This window comes from Cucurbita moschata, unplaced genomic scaffold (genome assembly GCF_002738365.1).
Source record: "Cucurbita moschata cultivar Rifu unplaced genomic scaffold, Cmos_1.0 Cmo_Scf00006, whole genome shotgun sequence".
Taxonomy (NCBI): domain Eukaryota; kingdom Viridiplantae; phylum Streptophyta; class Magnoliopsida; order Cucurbitales; family Cucurbitaceae; genus Cucurbita; species Cucurbita moschata.
Genome location: NW_019268522.1, coordinates 5,331,374 through 5,350,205, shown reverse-complemented (window position 1 = coordinate 5,350,205; position 18,832 = coordinate 5,331,374). Strand labels below are relative to the sequence as shown.

Sequence of the window (18,832 nt, the reverse complement as noted above, 5' to 3'; positions counted from 1 at the left end):
AATTAGAGGGTGTGGCCTGAATTGTTCGAAATTCTAAAATCAACAGAACTATTCATACTTATCATATATGTCGAGGAATAAATTTAATTAAGTTTTTAAATGGTAAGCTTATTGAATCGGTTATCAAAGACACTCTATCCATGCAAATGGAGTTCATAACTGGAGTTTATAACTCACTTATATTAAAATCGAGTTATAGTACATGGAGTTCATAACTGGAGTTCATAACTGGAGTTTATAACTGGAGTTCATAACTCACTTATATTAAAATCAAGTTATATATTTGGTCCAATTTTATACAAATTAAATATTTTTTAGTCCACAACTCTATACAGACTCATAATATTTATTACCTTCACTCACAAAATCAAATCATTTATGATAATTACAAAGTGGTTCGTGTTAACACCTATGTCAAATATATATATGGTTTAAGATTACACTAATAATCTTAATTTTTTTTACTTTAACATATCTGTAGGTCAACTATATGTTTTTCTTAGGATCGTTCCATATGTCTAACTTCAAGATTTTCTTATGCAATAAGATAGTATTAAATTATAAATTATAAATAAAATAATTAATTATGAGATTTTATGACATAAATGACAACTTTATTAAAGCACTATAAATTATAATCGATAATGTATGATTTATACGTTTCCACGTAGCATGCATGATTGATAAGATGATATAAGATTTTAAAAAAATATGTTCTCTCATAAAAAAAAATTTAAATCATGATTGCATATATATATATATATATAATTGTGAATTAGTTCTTAATTAATAGAACCATATTTAAACAAAATTATACGACAAAACAAATAAACACATGAGTTTGACTTTATTTCTAAAACAAAAAAAAATTCCATCCAATCTAAAGAAGAAACTCAATTACTAACCTCACGATAAATCAGGTAGAAAAATATTGAAAGCATTCGAATTAGAATTGTTATTAGAAGAGGCTTGCTTTACACAAAAATCAAAGCTATCAAAAAAAAAATGAAATCAAGCCTTCCCGAGAAAGCCATGTATTATTATTACTCTATCACGCTGGACTGTCTGTCCCTAATTCCCCGGTTCCTTCATTCACGAGATCGGATTGTCCTCTCCGCCTGTGTTACCAATAACAGTAATAATATAGCATCAATGTATGAGAGATGACTATCTATAAAGCAAATCAAAGATTTCAAGAACCTGCAGAATGTGGTGGAAACAGTCGCGTAAAATGTAGTATTCCCAGTTAACCTTCTTGTAGGCTTCATTGCAACTGCAAGCAATTAATAATATGAAGATTTTATTTCCTTGAGATACGCCGAAATCAACGTATGACTCTCTTACCGCTCGACGTCGCTGGTCCCGCACGAGCGTTGCAGCTCTGCACAAGCTTCTGCCACTCGCTTTCCACCAAGGCTGTTATGTTGTTGCACATCACCATCCGTTAATGCCGCTCTATTTTTCGTACAAATCTTTATGAAAACAATATTACTCATGCTAACCACGGATGCCTCCTCTATTTATTCAATCCAAATAGGATGGATCTAGATTTAATAAATTTTTAGGAATGATTTCTAGTGCAGAAATACGCTAGAAATTACTCCGATTCTCATAAACTAAAACGGAATTGAGTGAATTACCGAGCTGCATTTCCCTTGATTTGTTCTATGATGGTTACCAAACCTTGAAAATCCACACTCTCGTTTTTCCTACGAAAAACAAAAGATTGAAATCGACGAGGAAAGTAGAACTACTCATCGATGAAATGTGAAATGTGTAGGAATCCTCACAGAGATTTTTCCACTCTATCCAGCTTTGGTTCGGCATCATCGCAAAATAGAGCCAACATATTTCGATTATCGTATAAATTTCCAAGGCTACTGAAGTTTTCGTCAAGAAATCCCTAGATGAAACAAGTAAACTCATCGTCTTAATCAGTAATCAGATTTTGAATTGAAGAACGGGAAAGAAAACAAAAATAAAAAAACAGAGTTTGATTGAATTGAAGAACGGGAAAGAAAACAAAAATAAAAAAAACAGAGTTTGATTGAAGAGGATGACCTGATCGCGCAAAGCGTTGATGAACTTGTTTAGCATGTGTCTCTGAGGATGTTCGGCTTCCGACATTATAAGAATTTATTTTCGATGGATCGATTCTTCTTCCAACTCTCACACACATTTGCAGATGATTGAAGCTCCCATCTGTATTTATAGCCAAAAATTACAGCTTCTAAGAAATAAGGTTTTAAATTCAAAATTCAAAAATAATAAATAAATAAACAAGTAGTTAGAGGGAGGAACTGAAATCTGTTACACGTAATTGTTGAAATCGTCTTTAGTCGCCTAATTCGATTTTTTTTTTTAATATTAAAATTATCATTTTTAATCTGTTACTTATTCTATTTTTTCTGTAGTTTTAAAATAATTTTTAATAATTTTATTAAAACCTTTTGTCAAAGATAAATTTTTTTTTTCTATTTTATTATTGTAATAATGATAAGTAATAATTCATTAATTAATACCAAACTGAAAATGTTAAAATTATATCATCAAATTGAAATAATCAAATCAGGTGCAAAATATGAGAACTTTGGTTATTTTTCAATTAAAAAATTGAAATAAATGCAAACTATATCAATAATAATAATAACTTACTTGATTAAATAAAATAAAATTCGAATTTTACAAAACAAATAGAAAATCACAAAAGAAACAGGAAATCGTTACAAAACTTATATGACTATCAATAACCTAACCGATAGGGTGGGAGAATTAGGAGTATTTACGATCATCGTAAATTCGTTGGCCTGGCCGAAATAATTAGAGGGTTTAAATTAATCTTTTCCAAAGAGTTAGAAGGTCTATCCGAACAAGCCTCTTATTTGGTAGGTAACTCATTTTTATAAACTTGTAAGGTAACAATAATAAGTATTTATAGGTTCTCGTGAAAATACATGGGTCTGGCCGAAATGATGAGAGAGTTTAAATTAATCTTTCCCAAATAATTAGATGGTCTACCCGAACAAGCCTTTTGGCCTGGCCGAAATAACTAGAGGGTTTAACTCATTTTCATAAACTTGTAAAGTAATAATAATAAGTATTTATAGGTTCTTGGGAAAATACGTGGGCTTGCCGAAATGATGAGAGGGTTTAAATTAATCCTTCCCAACTAATTAGATGGTCTACCAAACAAGCCTTTTGGCCCGGCCGAAATAACTAGAGGGTTTAAATTAAGAATTAGATGGTATGACGAATAAGCCTTCTAGTTGGTAGGTAACTCATTTTTATAAACTTATAAAGTAATAATAATGAGTATTTACAGGTTGTCGTGGAAATACGGTGGCCTGGCCGAAATGATGAGAGGGTTTAAATTAATCCTTTCAAAAGAATTAGATGGTCTACTCGAACAAGCTTTTTATTTGATAGGTAACATCGATAACTGTTATAAAGATTACGAACTAAGAAATGGAGGTGCTACAAACTAAGAAATGGAGGTGCTACAAACTAAGAAATGGAGTGGAGTGATTAAATCTTAGGGTCCCCTCTTATTACGAACTAACAAAGGGAGGTAAAGGGTACGAACTAAATGATTAAATCTTATATCCCTTTATTTGGTTACTTAGAAGAAGTAGAGTGATTAAATCTTAGTATCCCTTTGAGTATCCTTTGGGGTCTCCTTTCTTTGGTGGTAAACTAATTTAGAAGTCCTGATATGAATCCAACAATTTATCACATGGTTTTGGTAGTTAAATTACCAATTAAGGAAATTTATTAATGCCTTATTTGCTTCCATTTGTATTTAATAGCATTTATTAGTAATTTGTGGTTGGTGGCTGAACCATATTATGTTAAAGTTACCTTTTAGACCATGTAATACTCATGTTCCGAAGATTTTGGTTGAATACAGAAAAAAAAACCTTTGTGTTCTCTTGATACCCTTTTGGTGTTCTTCTTTTTCAAACCTTGCTTTACGTTTGATGTTTAAACCGATTCATTGAATTAGTTTTGATCAAGCTAATTTTGGAGTGAATTGTCTTGGTATCTAAGAGTGACCATCATAGATTCCAAGTTCGATCTAAGAGTCATTCATCTTCTAACTAGCTCTTAGTTGGAATCAATCCGTTAAGTTAGCTTTCTCTGTGAACGTTTTGCAAGGATTCTAGAAGGAAAAACCTTTGTGTTTTCTTGATACCCTTTTGGTGTTATTCTTTTTCAAACCTTGCTTTACGTTTGATGTTTAAACCGATTCATTGAATCAGTTTTGATCAAGCTAATTTTGGAGTGAATTGTCTTGGTATCTAAGAGTGACCATCATAGATTCCAAGTTCGATCTAAGAGTCATTCATCTTCTAACTAGCTCTTAGTTGGAATCAATCCGTTAAGTTAGCTTTCTCTATGAACGTTTTGCAAGGATTCTAGAAGGACCTCTAGCTTTGCAAATTCCAGCATTGTAGGCGCTTATCAAGTCCCTTTCCCATGGTAAACGAATTAAGAAGTGTCCCCTTTATTTGGTGATAAACGAATTAAGAAGTGTCCCCTTGGTTGAACAGGGACCCCCTCCAGCATGCATCATCCAATTTGATTTTGCATCATAGGTAAGGCAAAGTGCTCTCTTTTAAGAATGCATCTAGTTCCATCTTTCTTTCTAGTTAACCCACCTTCTGAGAAAAGGGAATGTAGTAATTCCGGTTTTATACGACTTGGAATGGCTCTCTCATATTGAGAAATTCTGTCGAATTAAGAAGGAGTGTCCCCTTTATTTGGTGGTAAACGAATTAAGGTCTAATGGTGGTAAACGAATCAAGAAATGGGATAAAGTGTTATTTGGTGATAAACAAATTAAGAAGTGTCCCTAAATCTTAGTAAGGTAGGGTAAACGAATTAAGAAGTCTAAGGTTAAAATGGGAAACAGTAGGGTAAACGAATTAAGAAATCTAAGGTTAAAATGGGAAACGAATTACGAAGTTAAATCTTAGTAGGGTAAACAGAGTGGTAAAACTTAAAATGGGATAAACGAATTAAGAAGTGTCTGGCAAACGAATTAAAATCAAATGGGATAAACGAATCAAGAAGTGCCGAATAGTGGTAAACCAATTAAAATGAGATTATTAGTGTCCCAAATCAAATTATTTGGACTTCAATTGTAGTTACAAATTGACAAATTTGAAACAGAGTGGAAGAAATGATTTTAGTTACAAATAGTTGACAAAAAGCCTCCAAATTGATTTCAATTGTAGTTCCAAATGGTTGACAAATTTGAAACAGGAGTAGAAGAAATGATTTTAGTTATAAATAGTTGACAAATTAGTGTATTACCCGCTGACAAAATGTTGACAAATTGGTGTATTGCCAAATCATGCACTTGAATATCGGTATTTAAGAATTCGACGGATCGTTCATGATGACTCTAATGGGTGATTTTGCTAGAACATGTGGGTGATTTTGCTAGAAAAGGCAATAATGAAGAGATGAGTGATTTTGCTAGAATAGGCAATAACGAGGAGGAGAAACAAGTGAATATTGGTGAAGTTTTGTAATTAGTCCCATCACTTTAATTTGGTTTCCGGACATCAATAGTTGCATTTTCAAAACTCGGATTACCTTCAGACAAACCCGATCGAAAAAGAAAAAATAACACAAGATTGGTTTAGATAATGAAATATTAGAGAGTCCATTGGTATCCTACTTCATCCCATAAATACAAACAAAGTGAAACCCTAGTTTTACATGTTTTTTTGTTTATATAAAGATAAGAATCTAGTCTACAATTCTGGGCTCGAGGGTTATGAGTGAATGATATGAACTATGGAGAGGAAGATGACTACAAAACCGAGTAAACTTGTTCATGAAAATGACTCTGTTCTTTGGGTGACACATCTGAAAAGAAAAAGAGAACCTTTCAGATTTCAACGCATCTTTGGAGGCTAAAATGAAGCCGGGGCGGGGGGCGTTCCTTATACATAATATCTGGAAAAAAAAGACCTGCAGATAATGAATTTTCAGGTTCTTACAATTCATAAAAATATTTGAATGTACATTGACAATCTAAGACCTATGAGAACGAAGATATATCGAGACTAAACGTGACATCTTTGGAGGCGAAAATGCTAGCTAAAATGCTAGATCTGCTCTATTTGAAAACACGATGAAGTTTGGTTTTTTTTAAATTGTGTTCGTTTTCTCCCCATTTCTTTGTGGTAAAAACTTGGGGTTGATGAATTTTGAGAACATGTGTAAAACTAGATAAAAAAAAATAATCCTGGAAGTATTTATAAGCTTAATTGTCAAAAATAAAAAATAAAAAACTAGATGGCAATCAAACGGGTGCCTAATATTTCAACCAAACGATGATGCATCCAAATAGTTAATGAATACGAAATACCTAAAACTTCTACTACACCATACACCATTGCCCGTGGTTGAAACTTAAAAGTCAAAAGGACATGGACATGTATTTACCTGAACACAACATGCGCAGGGATAAAGAGTCCTGAGCTTAGCTGTTGATAAGATGGTCTCGATATTCAAACGTCAAGGCTTCGGGACGGAGACATTTAAAATTTTCACATCTTGATAAGGCTTATCTGCTTTGTCTGTCTTCACTTTCTCAATTGTCTGTTAAAACCACAAGAATTTAAAATATTCTTACTTCATAAGTTACTGCTCACATTCTCATTGAATTATCAACAAAAATGTTAATTTCGTTTCCCTGATGTTCATTAATTCATTTCTAAAAAGCCATAATTATCAGAAGTTTTCGAATGTCGTTAAAGATCATCCAACTACCATTATGAACATACGTTTATAGAATTTATTAATAAAATGAAAAATGTAATAAATAGAATGAATAAACAAAAGAATCCCATGCTGAACAGAAAGATAGGCCAATGGTCATTACAACTAAACCATACCTGTACAACATCCATGCCTTTAACAACTCTTCCAAACACGGTGTGCTTGTTGTCCAGCCAAGGAGTGGCTACTGTTGTGATAAAAAACTGAGACCCATTTGTGTTTGGGCCTGCATTCGCCATTGAAACTGTGAAAGGCCGGTCATGCCGTAAACTGCAAAGAAATAAAGTGCCCAAACAATAAGGTTAATATGTGCAACCTGTAAGAAGTAGCTCCAAACCTCACAAACCATACAAATTAAACAGTGAGAATTCCCTAGTGGGATTGTATTAGTACTTCTCCAACCAATAAACTAAAGAGGTATCACGAATGATAATTTCGTTCTCCGTTGCTTATCGATTGAAAATAGTACATATCGTTTTAAATTAAAGGGAAAATTAGTTATATGGCAGCTTTTGCAGGCATAGGAGATAATAGAGGGAGAATATGTTTTTTTCCAGAAGAATATACTCGATCTTAAGGATTGAAAATCACTGCCAGCAAACGCTGTTCAAATACATCATCATCGTAGCAGTACCGCCACCAGAAACTGCATTAAACCATTATAAGTAATCCGGACAAATGAAAATAATCCCCTGTAAATATTACCTTTTGTGAAATTCATCTTCAAACTCTCTTCCCCAAATAGACTGTCCACCGGTTCCATCTCCTAGAGGATCTCCTGTTTGTATCATGAAGCCTTTGATGACCCGATGAAAGATAAGATTATCATAATAGCCATTCCGGCAGTGTGTTGTAAAGTTCTCCACTGTTTTGGGACACTCCTCAGGATACAATCTCATATGGATGTCTCCCATCGTGGTATGCAATATCTGAGGAAGCATGAATTAGACAAATCAGTAGTCTCTTTATTAGAGAGAGAAAAGATAAAATATTTTCCAACAGAAATAAATCAATAAAATAATACATAGATAAATGAATCAGTAATTAAAATGGGTTGGAAAACAGAACTTGGTATAAACATTGACATAGTTGGATACCATGTATCTGTGTATATCAAAAGGTAAAAAGTCCACTTACCTACTAGAAAAAAATCTACAACAATATATATATATATATATATATATAAGAGCTGAAATGGAGAAATTCTTATTTTGTTTTCATAACAATTACATTTATAAGAAAAACATAGTAGATAAGGAAATTGTAACGCCCCAAAACAGTAGTTGGACAAGTCCAATTGGTCACTATTTCTACCTTTGTAGAGTGTACCGTAACTTTGTCTCGTGGCACATGTCTTGTAGCAGTTTTGGCAACCCTAAGGGTGAATCAATTTTATGTCAAATTCTCTATAGCAAGTTTTGGCCACAACAGATGCCCTTCCCAGGAAACGTGCCAAGACACAGTTTCAAGAGACCCAAGAAGGGATAAATGAGAGTTTTGGCTACAATAGATTTCGTTACTAGAACAGGTAGTGTCAAGAGATAGGGTTTCAGGAAACCTGAAACCCTAGAAGGACAGAAGCAATGACTAATTGGCCTCGTCCAATTCTGGTAAGTAGTTTCCTAGGGCATTATAGAATTAAACAATGCCTTGTTCTAGAATCTTTTTGAACTGGGTTTTGCAACAAAAACACTTTGGAGCAGATAGAGAAGGAAGCGAATACTTACCACATTATCAGGAAGAGATGTTGTAACCGATTTGCCAATATCTGATACCGCCAACAATTCATCAGCAGGAGGTTTTTCATTAAATACATCTCTTCCCTTTGTTGCATCTTCCGGTTCCTCTGGCTCTCTTCGACTTCATAAAATAAAACAACTTTAGATCAAAAGAACAAAAGAACAGGAGAAATTTATACATAAATGTGTGCGTGTGTATGTATATATTTGTAAGAAAAATACACGTAACAATGAAAAATGTGGATACAAAGAGGGCATTTGTCATCAAAATAACAATAGTTCAAAAATCTCCAAGGCCAAGTATACTCCAATGCTAACTATCTCCCAAAACTAACTAGCTCTCTTGTCAAATCCCTATAAATTTTCAAATTCCTTCCTAATAAAAAATTTAAAGGGGAGCCTTGTCAGCATTTTACCACAAGATCTTGGCCTCAGCACTGCATGAACCCATTTGAAGCCGATTAAAGAAATACAGAATAAAGGTAATTTATTCACAAATCTCCGTAACAATTTATTTTGTAATCACTCAACTTCCATAGTAAAAGTAGATTGAGATTGTTTCCTAGAAAGCCCACTCATCTGTAGGAGTGAGGCAACATGTTCCCCCCCTCTCCCGTACTTCAACTCTGTTTTTGAATGAATGGTCTTCTCTTATATACTAAAATAATAATAAAATTAAAACATTTGTTAAATCAACAATCCATCCAAATTCTTAAGTGGATAGTCATGGTAAATTTAATTTAATTATATCAGTACTTTAGCACTCTTCACTTGTGGGCTTGGAAATTTGTAAGACTTGGAAATCAATGTTAATTGGGGAGCAAATGACATTAAAGGTGTGTATGAGAGTTCAAACAAAGTACCTCCTGCTCTGATACCATGTTAAATCATCAATTAATCCAAAAGATTAAGCCGATGGGTCACCATAGATTGAATTATACAGAAACTTTAACCAGACCCTCAACCCATCAGATTGAATTACACCGATACTTTAACCAGACCTTCAACAAAACCAAAATAATAAACTGGAATGTTATCTCTAATCATTGATTGAGCCACATATCCCTCAATATTAAGACTATCATACTTAGAGTGCATGCTTTCTTTTACCAAATATTCATTCAAGTCCTTAATAATTTGATATATCACATCGTTTGACATTTAGACCTATATGAATTGACTTATTTCTCTACTAGGAAGACAATTCAAGGTCTTACACATGCCATATAGATTCATATTCTATTAGCTTTCTTTTGATATGGAACATAGCTTTAACTTAGTGAAAAAGTACAACCGAATTTATCAACAGTCTCACCAATTGGAGCTCACAAATGCCATGATACTCGGCAAAATTTGAAACCATTTCCCAACCCATTAACTTTTCAGTTAAAAGCCTAAGGTTTCTTTCCAGCCATATTCCATCGCGTTACACCCAATGTATTTGCCTCTTTTTAAGTCTGTGACTCACCACAATTGATTTATTATCCCTACCAGAGTTTTTTTTAGGAACAACTAAAAAATAAATGATGTAGAACTCTTGACTTTTCATACAACACACATCTTAAAATAACTTTCAACCACCATCAACAAATATGTAAACTGTGTCAGTATGGATGCCACTAGACCTGCTTCATGTCTTTCATGTTTGATTTGACAAATTAAGAATATGTTTGGTTTACAATGAAAATATTCCTTACCTTGACCTACTACTTTTCCATCAACATATTAGCTTGACCATGCTCTACAGTCTACATGTGGAACTTTTGTACAATTGAGTCTCTGTTCTCAATTAATCTACCTCAACATAATTTGGATCATACTCGCACACCATGCTAGAGTGAGGTAACTAGCCTAACACCAGGCGAGGTATCAAAAGTCCACCCATTGTTTACGCACTTCCAAAACAATATTCATCAATATCAATCATAAGTGCGAGGAGGTTTGGAGTCAAACACACTTCAATGCCTCGTGAACTTTTTCTTCCAGCTTTTAAGACATTTACTTTCCCTTGATTACCAACCATTCAAGGTTTCCTTAAACATTCCTTTTTGTTTTGTTCTCCTTTTAGTCTTGCCTTATTTTTAGCTTTACTTTTGCTTGATCTTTTTTTCTTCTTTTTTTAATGAAATAGTTTCTTCAACCAAAAAAGAAAAAGAAAAAATAAATAATAAAGAAAGAGTGGAACTTCAACATGAATAGGATGAGAATAATCTATTCATAACAAACTGAAAGTACTCGCAAAGGAATTTATGTATGCAGGCTGCACAGCAATGTCCCAGAAATTTACCTGAACAAATATATTCGATGTTTCTTGAAAGCACAACATAACAGAGTGGGATCTGTCAAAGGCTCCTTGCTCTCATTAGCATTTGCAGCAGCAGAGGGGATTTTTCTAACCTTTTTACTGCTTTTGTCACCCTGGTACAAGGCAATTCTCAAGAACCTGTCATTGTTCTCCACCTTCCCTAGGATCCGAGCAACTTTGTTGGTGTGCAAGTTAACTACCTAATATATATGCACGTGCATACACACAAGTTAGCGGTAAAATTTTAGAAGAAGAAAGTGTGGTACTTTTTTAGGAGATTAAATCTATACATATTCATCTGTCCCCTATTGTCACTATTTGGATATGCACTTTACGGATTACGCCAGAAATTTGAAGTTCATTGTAGTTTTCATTTTTGGTTGTCTCAGTCCTGCATTTGCTTAGTTATATAAGAAAGTTGCAGAAAATGATGGTTTCATCCCAGCATGGATAGTCTAGTGGTTGGTTAGTTGTTTCTAGCACAGTTCCTCTCTTTATTTGGTTTGATTCCACAAGAATTCAACTCATCAGGTTTTCTCTCACACCAGGCCCTTGTTTTCTCCTTCTATGTTTTATGTCTTATTTGGGATGCATTTTTATTAATGTTTTCTATATTCACTCCCTTGTGAAGTTAGTATCTTTTAAGCATTAGTCTCATTCATTTTATCAATGAAAAGTTGTTTCTTCTTCAAATTTGTCCTATCATCAATAGAACTTGTATTTTGGCATAGTTGTTACTAAGTATTTAAATATTTCTTCTGCCGGCAGAGTTGAGAAAGATAAACTGGTAGTAAAAAAATTGCAGATATCACTTTACCCAACATTAGCATCTTACTTTTATTCCAAGAAGAGTCGCATAAATAAGAAAATTAGAGCTCTCATCAAATACAGCGTTTGGTTCTGGAGCACTTTCTGTCTTCTCCATTTCCTTCTCAACGGCCATTCTCCTCCCAAAATCAATTGCTTCCAATCGGTATAACGGTGCATCACTTCTTTGCAGATCTTGGGCAAACTAATTAATGAAAGATCAAAAATAACATAAATGACCAACACCAATGTCACTACAAAAAGCTCACTGTAACATAACATTACCTCTAGAGATTCATCATAAACTCGCCTTAGTTTACCCGTACGGTACCAAAACACACGTATTTTCCGATCAGGTGATGTAACTGAAAACTGTTTACCGTCTGGGCTGACCTGAAGTATAATGAAAGAACGATTTCCTGATGATACCAACTTTTGGTGTTATAGGCATTTATATGTACAGAGTAACACCTATATGTTACCTCTATAACAGAAACAGTTGTTTTGCATTTCACAATTTCGAAAAGATTGGTGTCACTTTTGAATTTGAAGTTGACACTGCAAAAGCCAGACAAAATACACATATACATGAATTAGGAAAGACAAAAGAACACAAATGAAAATCTAGCAATGATAAAACAACTGTTAACTATCCTCCCGCCCAGTGGATTTTCCATTCAAATAATGAAAGGAGAGAGAGATTCTAGAATAATAACTAAAAAGAAGTGACATATTGTAACCATAAAATTTTTTAAAAGAATCCTATGACAATTTGGAATTATCTTTAAAAGTTTCTATTGGAAATTTAAATTTAAAACTAGAATATCCTATCCGGGAGTTGAAAATTGAATTTGAATTCTTATCAGATTAGACCTTCAAAGTCTATAAATAGAACCTTTGGGATAACACTAAAACCATTTTATTCTCAACTAGAAAGAAGTTCTCTCTAAATTTCTTCCTTTCTAAGTAGTCTTGCTCTTCTTACCGGGGGAGGTAGCTCTGTGCACAGAGATTACCTTGAATTTAACTCGAATCATCCCACAATTCTTCTACAACCGTTCGTCCATTGAATTGCCTACAATTTTAAGGGAGTTTAAGCCTAAATCCACCACTGAAATGCCACCACCATGTTCGCCAGAAAAAAAAAAAAAAAAAAAAATCAAAATTTCATATTTAGGTGAAGAAGAACAGACCCATGGGTCATCAGGTCGGGGTCGGGGTCGGGGTCAAGTCAAATCCAGATCCACGCTGCACAACCCTAAACAGCAGCCACGAAACTCGGCAATACACAGCCCACGCAAGCACAAACTCCAGCAGCGATCCACAAAGCCAAGTCCCAGCAAGCACAAAGCCCAATTTGGTCCACCAAGGCCCACGAATGCAGGCAGATGACATCCCAATAACAAGCCCACAAACTCTTGCCCATATCCACATGCACCTGCGCCGAGTCCAAGTCATCGCCAGTCGATCTCCTGACATGCAGCGGAATCTAAGCTTGTTCTGTAATAGGCCAAGCCCACCGTTAGCAGATATTGTCCTCTTTGGGTTTTCCCTTTCGGGCTTCCCCTCAAAGTTTTTAAAACACATCTGCTAGGGAGAGGTTTCCACACCCTTATAAAGAATATTTTGTTCCCCTCTCCAACCGATGTGGGATCTCACAATCCGCCCCCGTCCGAAGCCAGTGTCCTTGCTGGCACTCGTTCTCCTCTCCAATTGATGCGGTATCTTACATGTTCGACAATACACATCGCCCATGTGTGCATGTTCAATCTTGCGACTCTATCCAACTTGCCTCTACAATTGGCCAAGTCATCCGACACAACCTTGCCTCTACACGGCGCCAAGGTCTCTCACATGCAACGTTGCATCTCATCTTGTCATCTTGGTTCCCAATTAACACGGCAACATATTTTGATATCATCCCGAGTCCTTGGATGTCATCGGCCATCGAAGCTTGAACATGTTCATCAAGGACGAACTCATATGTCATTCATATTATTTGGGTCTCCCGAACATCCATCCATCCAGTTTCTATCAAGGTATGGACCCTCCCGTGTCCATGTTAAAATCATTTATGGACTCCATACCAAATAGCGGATGCATATACCAACCTCCGACACATGGGCGAGGGCGCAATGTCAGCACACCCATGTCGTCCGTGAAAGTCCCATTTCAAAGGAAGTCACCTGAGACACTCGTCGCGCGACGTTCACCCTCACTGTGACACCATAGGACCCAGAGATGGTGAAGATCTAACATCATGTGTCCCCCTATAGTACATTTTAAGGCATTTCTAATATTTCTAGAGTAGACGTGATTTTGGCAAGCAGTCATACGGCCCCGTGGAGCATTTGTCGGGTGTCCAATTGAAACCAAATTTGGTGAGCTTTTATCTTTCATATACACGGACTTAACTCCAGAACCGCATACCGAAACTCATATCAAAATCTCGACTTCTAAGGTTATGGTCTAGGGCCTTATCCAACCCTCTTTGAGCTTGTCTTCGACATTTGTTTTGCCTCACTCTCTCCAACCTTGCTTATGCCTCAACTTGTCTTTAATTAATGCACACTCTTCTTGGTGTGTTGGATGATGCACCATCCTCCTTGGTCGCATCATGGTACTTGTTTGTCTCGGCCCTCACATGGCCGGATGAGCGCCACTTGAGGGTCACCACCTTGTTAGTGTGCGTGTGGGGGTCACAACCTATTGTCTTAATAACATGGTTGTGCATGGCGCGCAGTTGGCTCCCTCTAGCGGTTCTTCCTCTAATCGGCTTAGCCAACTTCCCTCAACTCCAACCGTTTGTTTTTTACTTGTATACCCATTTTGAACCCTCTTTGAAGGTTTTTTTTTTTTTTTTTTTTTTTTTTTACCAATTAAGACCAACAAAGGTGAAATTGAACCGCATTAAGGTTAAGCTTAGGTGATGGTCAGCTTACGAAGGTTTAGGAACATCCGATTAAATTTTTACTGCAAGTGAACTTACTTATTTACTGTTGGAATACTTGCAGGCTAGGTTGGATGATATTGTTTGTTGCATGAATAACACATACCTTGTTGCCCTTATTTACGTGTCAGTAAATTGCTATGATAATTGTATGATTTATACGACCTATGTGCTTCCAATGTGACCATGAGGTTGCGACTACTACAGCACACAATCCTATTTACCTCAAAACAAATGTGTATGCAAACAAATGCTTCATTTAAGAAGTGTTGAGTGCTATTGATCACCGATGACAAGTTCCTTTCCTATGACTATAATTCATGCCTTAAGTAGAAACAACAATGAGCATTTCTCTTCAAGGTGAAAACAAACAAAGATTTTTTGCCATTACACTTTTTATAGCAGCACCATGCAGAGAATCCCCTCCATGACTATCAGGTAAACCTCTTTATAACCATTTATGTATCATGTAACTCAACTAAAATACACACACATGCATATAGGTATACATATATGTATACGTGAGCTGAGTGTAATAAAACGTTCTTATATCTTAAACATAAATAAAAGCTAGAAAAAAAGCATGTAGTTTCAATAATAAAAATCAAAAACCATGTAGAAAAAACATACTCATTTTCTGGAAACTGGAGTGTGTCAGGAGTCCAGTATTCAATAATTCCCTTGGCATCAGCAGATATAACTGCATCAAATACGTGATTGTACTTCATAACCTTTACTGGCCCCAAGTGTATCTGAAAGCAATATAAAACATAATAGTAGTTGAGGTTGGACAGTCATCACCCAAAAAGAAAACGTGCTCCCTGCATGTAACTTATTATAATTTGTAATAAAGAGTAAAACATCTACTTCTATGTTGCTTAAAGATGCAGTCAAACCTCTCGAGAAGCAATAGGCTCATTTGAACCAGATCGTGCATCATATATGTGCACAAACGTTGAGTTCCGATCACTGATAGCCAGCCTGGCCTTGACATCTCCTTGTTTATAGACCCATTCAGCAGCGCCAGGAATAAAAGGAAGCCGTATCATGACCATCATATCATAATTAACAACATCATATATCTTCACAGAGTGATCATTTGATATTGTACAGCAAAGCAAACCATCAACGCTAACCTGAAAAACCGGAACAACTTATGAGACTGACAATGGTTGGAGAACATGACTCAGAAAAAGAATTTGAAGCATGGAAACAGAAACCAAGAGAATAACCCACAGCTATGCCTTCAATAGGACCAAGATGAGATCTGAAGTGCTTGGCAAACTCAATACCAATAGGCTTTTTCTTCCAAAACTTCAAATGCCCTATGTGAGGTGGGGGGCAGAGTGAGAGAGAGAAGAAATAATGGGAGAGACCGTTAAGTTATTGCAGTGGCATAAATAAGCAACTTTTTCATTTGTCCTTTTTTTTAATAAGAACCAAACTTTTCATTGATAGATGAAAAGAAAGAGAGTATAATTTATATTATTGAGATAATAATCAGTAAATTAGAGTAGAAAAATACATGAATACAAAAGGCATCCTCTTTTTGGTAAAGATATATGGTTTGCTTCCTAGTAAAAGAATAACAGAGAGAAGAGAGAGAGAGAGAGAGAGAGAGAGATTAACAAGGAAAATAAACTCTCCGATTAACATAAACTAAGACAAGTTTGTAAGGGGAAATGCATAAGAAAACCAAACTTGTAAACATTTTTCATTTTCACCAGCATACAAAATCCAGCCATTTTCTACTCAAATCTGTCAAAAGCTACCATATGTAATTGCTTTAAAAGAACTTAGCTTTCCTTTAGAAAACTTCCCAGGAGGATCTTTTGCTTGAGAAACGAATCAAGGCCATATGTGGTGGAGAGAAGAACAAAGTTTATGGCATTATTGACGATAAACAGAAAGAATAATGATAATACAACCTAAAGGTCTTTTTTGTAGGCTAAAACAAAGAAATTCTGCACAGGACTAATGTTTCTGTCTTAGCACATCAATAATTCATTCAGTTAATGATAGTCACAACAAACACTAAACATACACGAGCTATTCTGAGACACAAGGTGCTTAGAATTTTACCATCAACACTCCCAGTTATAAAAAAGTCTGCAGAAGACACAGCAACATGAGTAACCACATCACGGTGCATGTAACTCTTCTCGTACCTGTTAAAGGAAACCAAGAATGGATGAGATACTATCTATCTTCCAATTTCCCTGACAATATCCATAAAACGTATCAGTCCTAATTCAAACTCTAGTAACCTTTCATGTCATACACAGGCGACAATATTATCGTCCAAAATTAGCTAAGTTATCCCAATACCTAAATTTTCCATTACTTCGCATAGCAGTCATGAAAGTACCCAATAATTAACAGAAAAGTTCAAGATGAATAATCCTGCTTGAACTGGTCTGAAGCTATAAAGAAAGGAAGAAAAAAAAATTACATGTTAGCAGAGGGGATGGTATCCAGATAGGCCTGCTCAAACTGGAGCGGGCGTTTGAGTCGCGAGCGAGGAGCCGGACCAGGACCGATGGCCGCTTCTTCCTCGGTCTCTGGAATTGCTGATGCCGAATCGACATTGCCATTGAGGGGTTCTTCCATCGTCCTCTACTGCTAGGGTTTCTTTCAGAATTGGGAGGTCGGAGGGAGAAGATAGGCTTGTTGAAGGTTGTGAAGTAGAATGTACAAAGCAAACCACCTTGTGCCGACGACGGTAGCGTAGGCGGGGTGTTCCCCGATTGCCCAATTCCCCACTGCAGAGCGTTCGATTATAGTCAATAGCAATAGTGAGAAGGGTTCGACTTATTTGAAACTGATTTCAAAATAGTTCCTAGGTTGTTTTTATGAATAATTAATTAATATAGCAACAAAAAAGAAATTAACCAACATTTACATTTTAGATTTTAAATTTTGAATTATTAAATACAAACGGCTAAAACCTTCCAATTTAAGTTTATTTTTTTATCGCAAGATTTAAGAAATTCAAGACAAGCACGTTCATATCCGTAGACGTTTTGTAAGAGTAGACGACTTAGGTATGGAAGAGCGCAATTTTTACATTCCGATTAAGCAAAGACATTTATCTTTGATAGTTAGAACTACATTCAAGATTATTTATGTCCTTCCTTATTCTCTTCTATTTGTATTTAATGGCTTTTTTGATAGTTTGTACTTAGTAATATTCAAGTTTGAAATTATGGTGGAATACAAAAATCTTGTGTTTGAAACACTTTAACATTGCTTTAGGTTTGATGTTAAAATCGATTTATTGGATGAGTCATGATCAAGCTAATTTGGAGTGAGTTGTCTTAGGATCTAAGAGTGACCATCATAGATTCCAAACTCGATCTAAAATTTATTCATCATTCTAATCTGCTCTTAGTTGGAATTATTCGTTAAGTTAGCTTTTTGCAAGTTTGTAGATACTGAAAAGACCTCTAACTTTGCAAAATCCACCATTGATGGCGCTTATGAGTTTGGTTATTTTTCAACACAAATAACAAAATATATAAAAACGATATTAGATGATTTACCTCAAAATACATAATTAGTACATTTAATGTGAATTTAGTCTCTAAACTTTTAGAGTCCTAACTAGTAGACATATCATAAATATTATCAGGCCCAGGCATGTCATCACGTGGTCAAACAACATGTCATTAGAGGGCACGTTCGTCCAAGGTGATGTTTGCTTATGGCCGCATGTTCAAACCATTCTAACCACCCTTTGTTTATGTTTTGTTGTTTGTTTATTTATGTTAGTCATTTTATAATTGTATAGTCCGCAACTTTTCCACGTGTCACATTTTATAATTAGAGGCGCTGTGTCAGCAAGAACTTTGGGCCCTTAAGAAGGGTAGATCCGAGGATCCCACATCGATTGGAGAAGGGAACGAGTGTTAGCGAGGACGCTGGGCCTCGAAGAGGAGTGGATTGTGGTATCTTACGTAGGTTGGGGAAGAGAACGAATTATTTTTTATAAGGGTATGAAAAATCTTTTTCTAGCGGACACATTAAAAATAGAAGATAGGAAGTAAATATAGAGAAAAATGAAAGATTTTTGCGAAAAAAATTAGCCGATAAATATTGATAGGAAAAGGAAAAGTTTAACGAAGAAAAGGAAGATTTATGAAAAAACAGATGAAACACAAAGAAGTAAAAAAAAAAAAAAGGGAGATATGGAGTAAAAAAAAGGGAGATATGGAGTAAAAAAAAAGGAGATATGGA

The 18,832-nt window shown here is 35.3% G+C and overlaps 2 protein-coding genes across 4 annotated transcripts; both read right to left on the bottom strand.

The window, feature by feature from the left end:
• Window positions 1–897: 897 nt before the first annotated feature.
• On the bottom strand, window positions 898–2,172 carry LOC111444235. Its single transcript, XM_023082254.1, has 6 exons — window positions 2,062–2,172; window positions 1,791–1,903; window positions 1,641–1,709; window positions 1,345–1,416; window positions 1,201–1,273; window positions 898–1,118 (listed from the first exon to the last, which is right to left on the bottom strand). Exons 1-6 carry the CDS (start codon window positions 2,125–2,127, stop codon window positions 1,089–1,091), a joined length of 423 nt encoding a protein of 140 aa, XP_022938022.1. The 5' UTR covers window positions 2,128–2,172; the 3' UTR covers window positions 898–1,088.
• Window positions 2,173–5,625: 3,453 nt separating this feature from the next.
• Window positions 5,626–17,393, bottom strand: LOC111444229 (peptidyl-prolyl cis-trans isomerase CYP71). Of its 3 annotated transcripts, none has more exons than XM_023082238.1 (14): window positions 17,049–17,393; window positions 16,679–16,764; window positions 15,833–15,921; window positions 15,493–15,732; window positions 15,227–15,348; window positions 12,129–12,204; window positions 11,932–12,039; window positions 11,675–11,851; window positions 10,822–11,039; window positions 8,523–8,655; window positions 7,501–7,724; window positions 6,912–7,065; window positions 6,459–6,615; window positions 5,626–5,978 (listed from the first exon to the last, which is right to left on the bottom strand). In XM_023082238.1, exons 1-13 carry the CDS (start codon window positions 17,204–17,206, stop codon window positions 6,532–6,534), a joined length of 1,869 nt encoding a protein of 622 aa, XP_022938006.1. In that variant the 5' UTR covers window positions 17,207–17,393; the 3' UTR covers window positions 5,626–5,978; window positions 6,459–6,531. The 3 variants fall into 3 exon arrangements, with proteins under 3 accessions (XP_022938006.1, XP_022938007.1, XP_022938008.1); XM_023082239.1 differs by having other exon boundaries at window positions 5,626–5,982; window positions 6,460–6,615; XM_023082240.1 differs by having other exon boundaries at window positions 5,626–5,967; window positions 6,460–6,615.
• Between the last annotated feature and the right edge of the window lie 1,439 nt (window positions 17,394–18,832).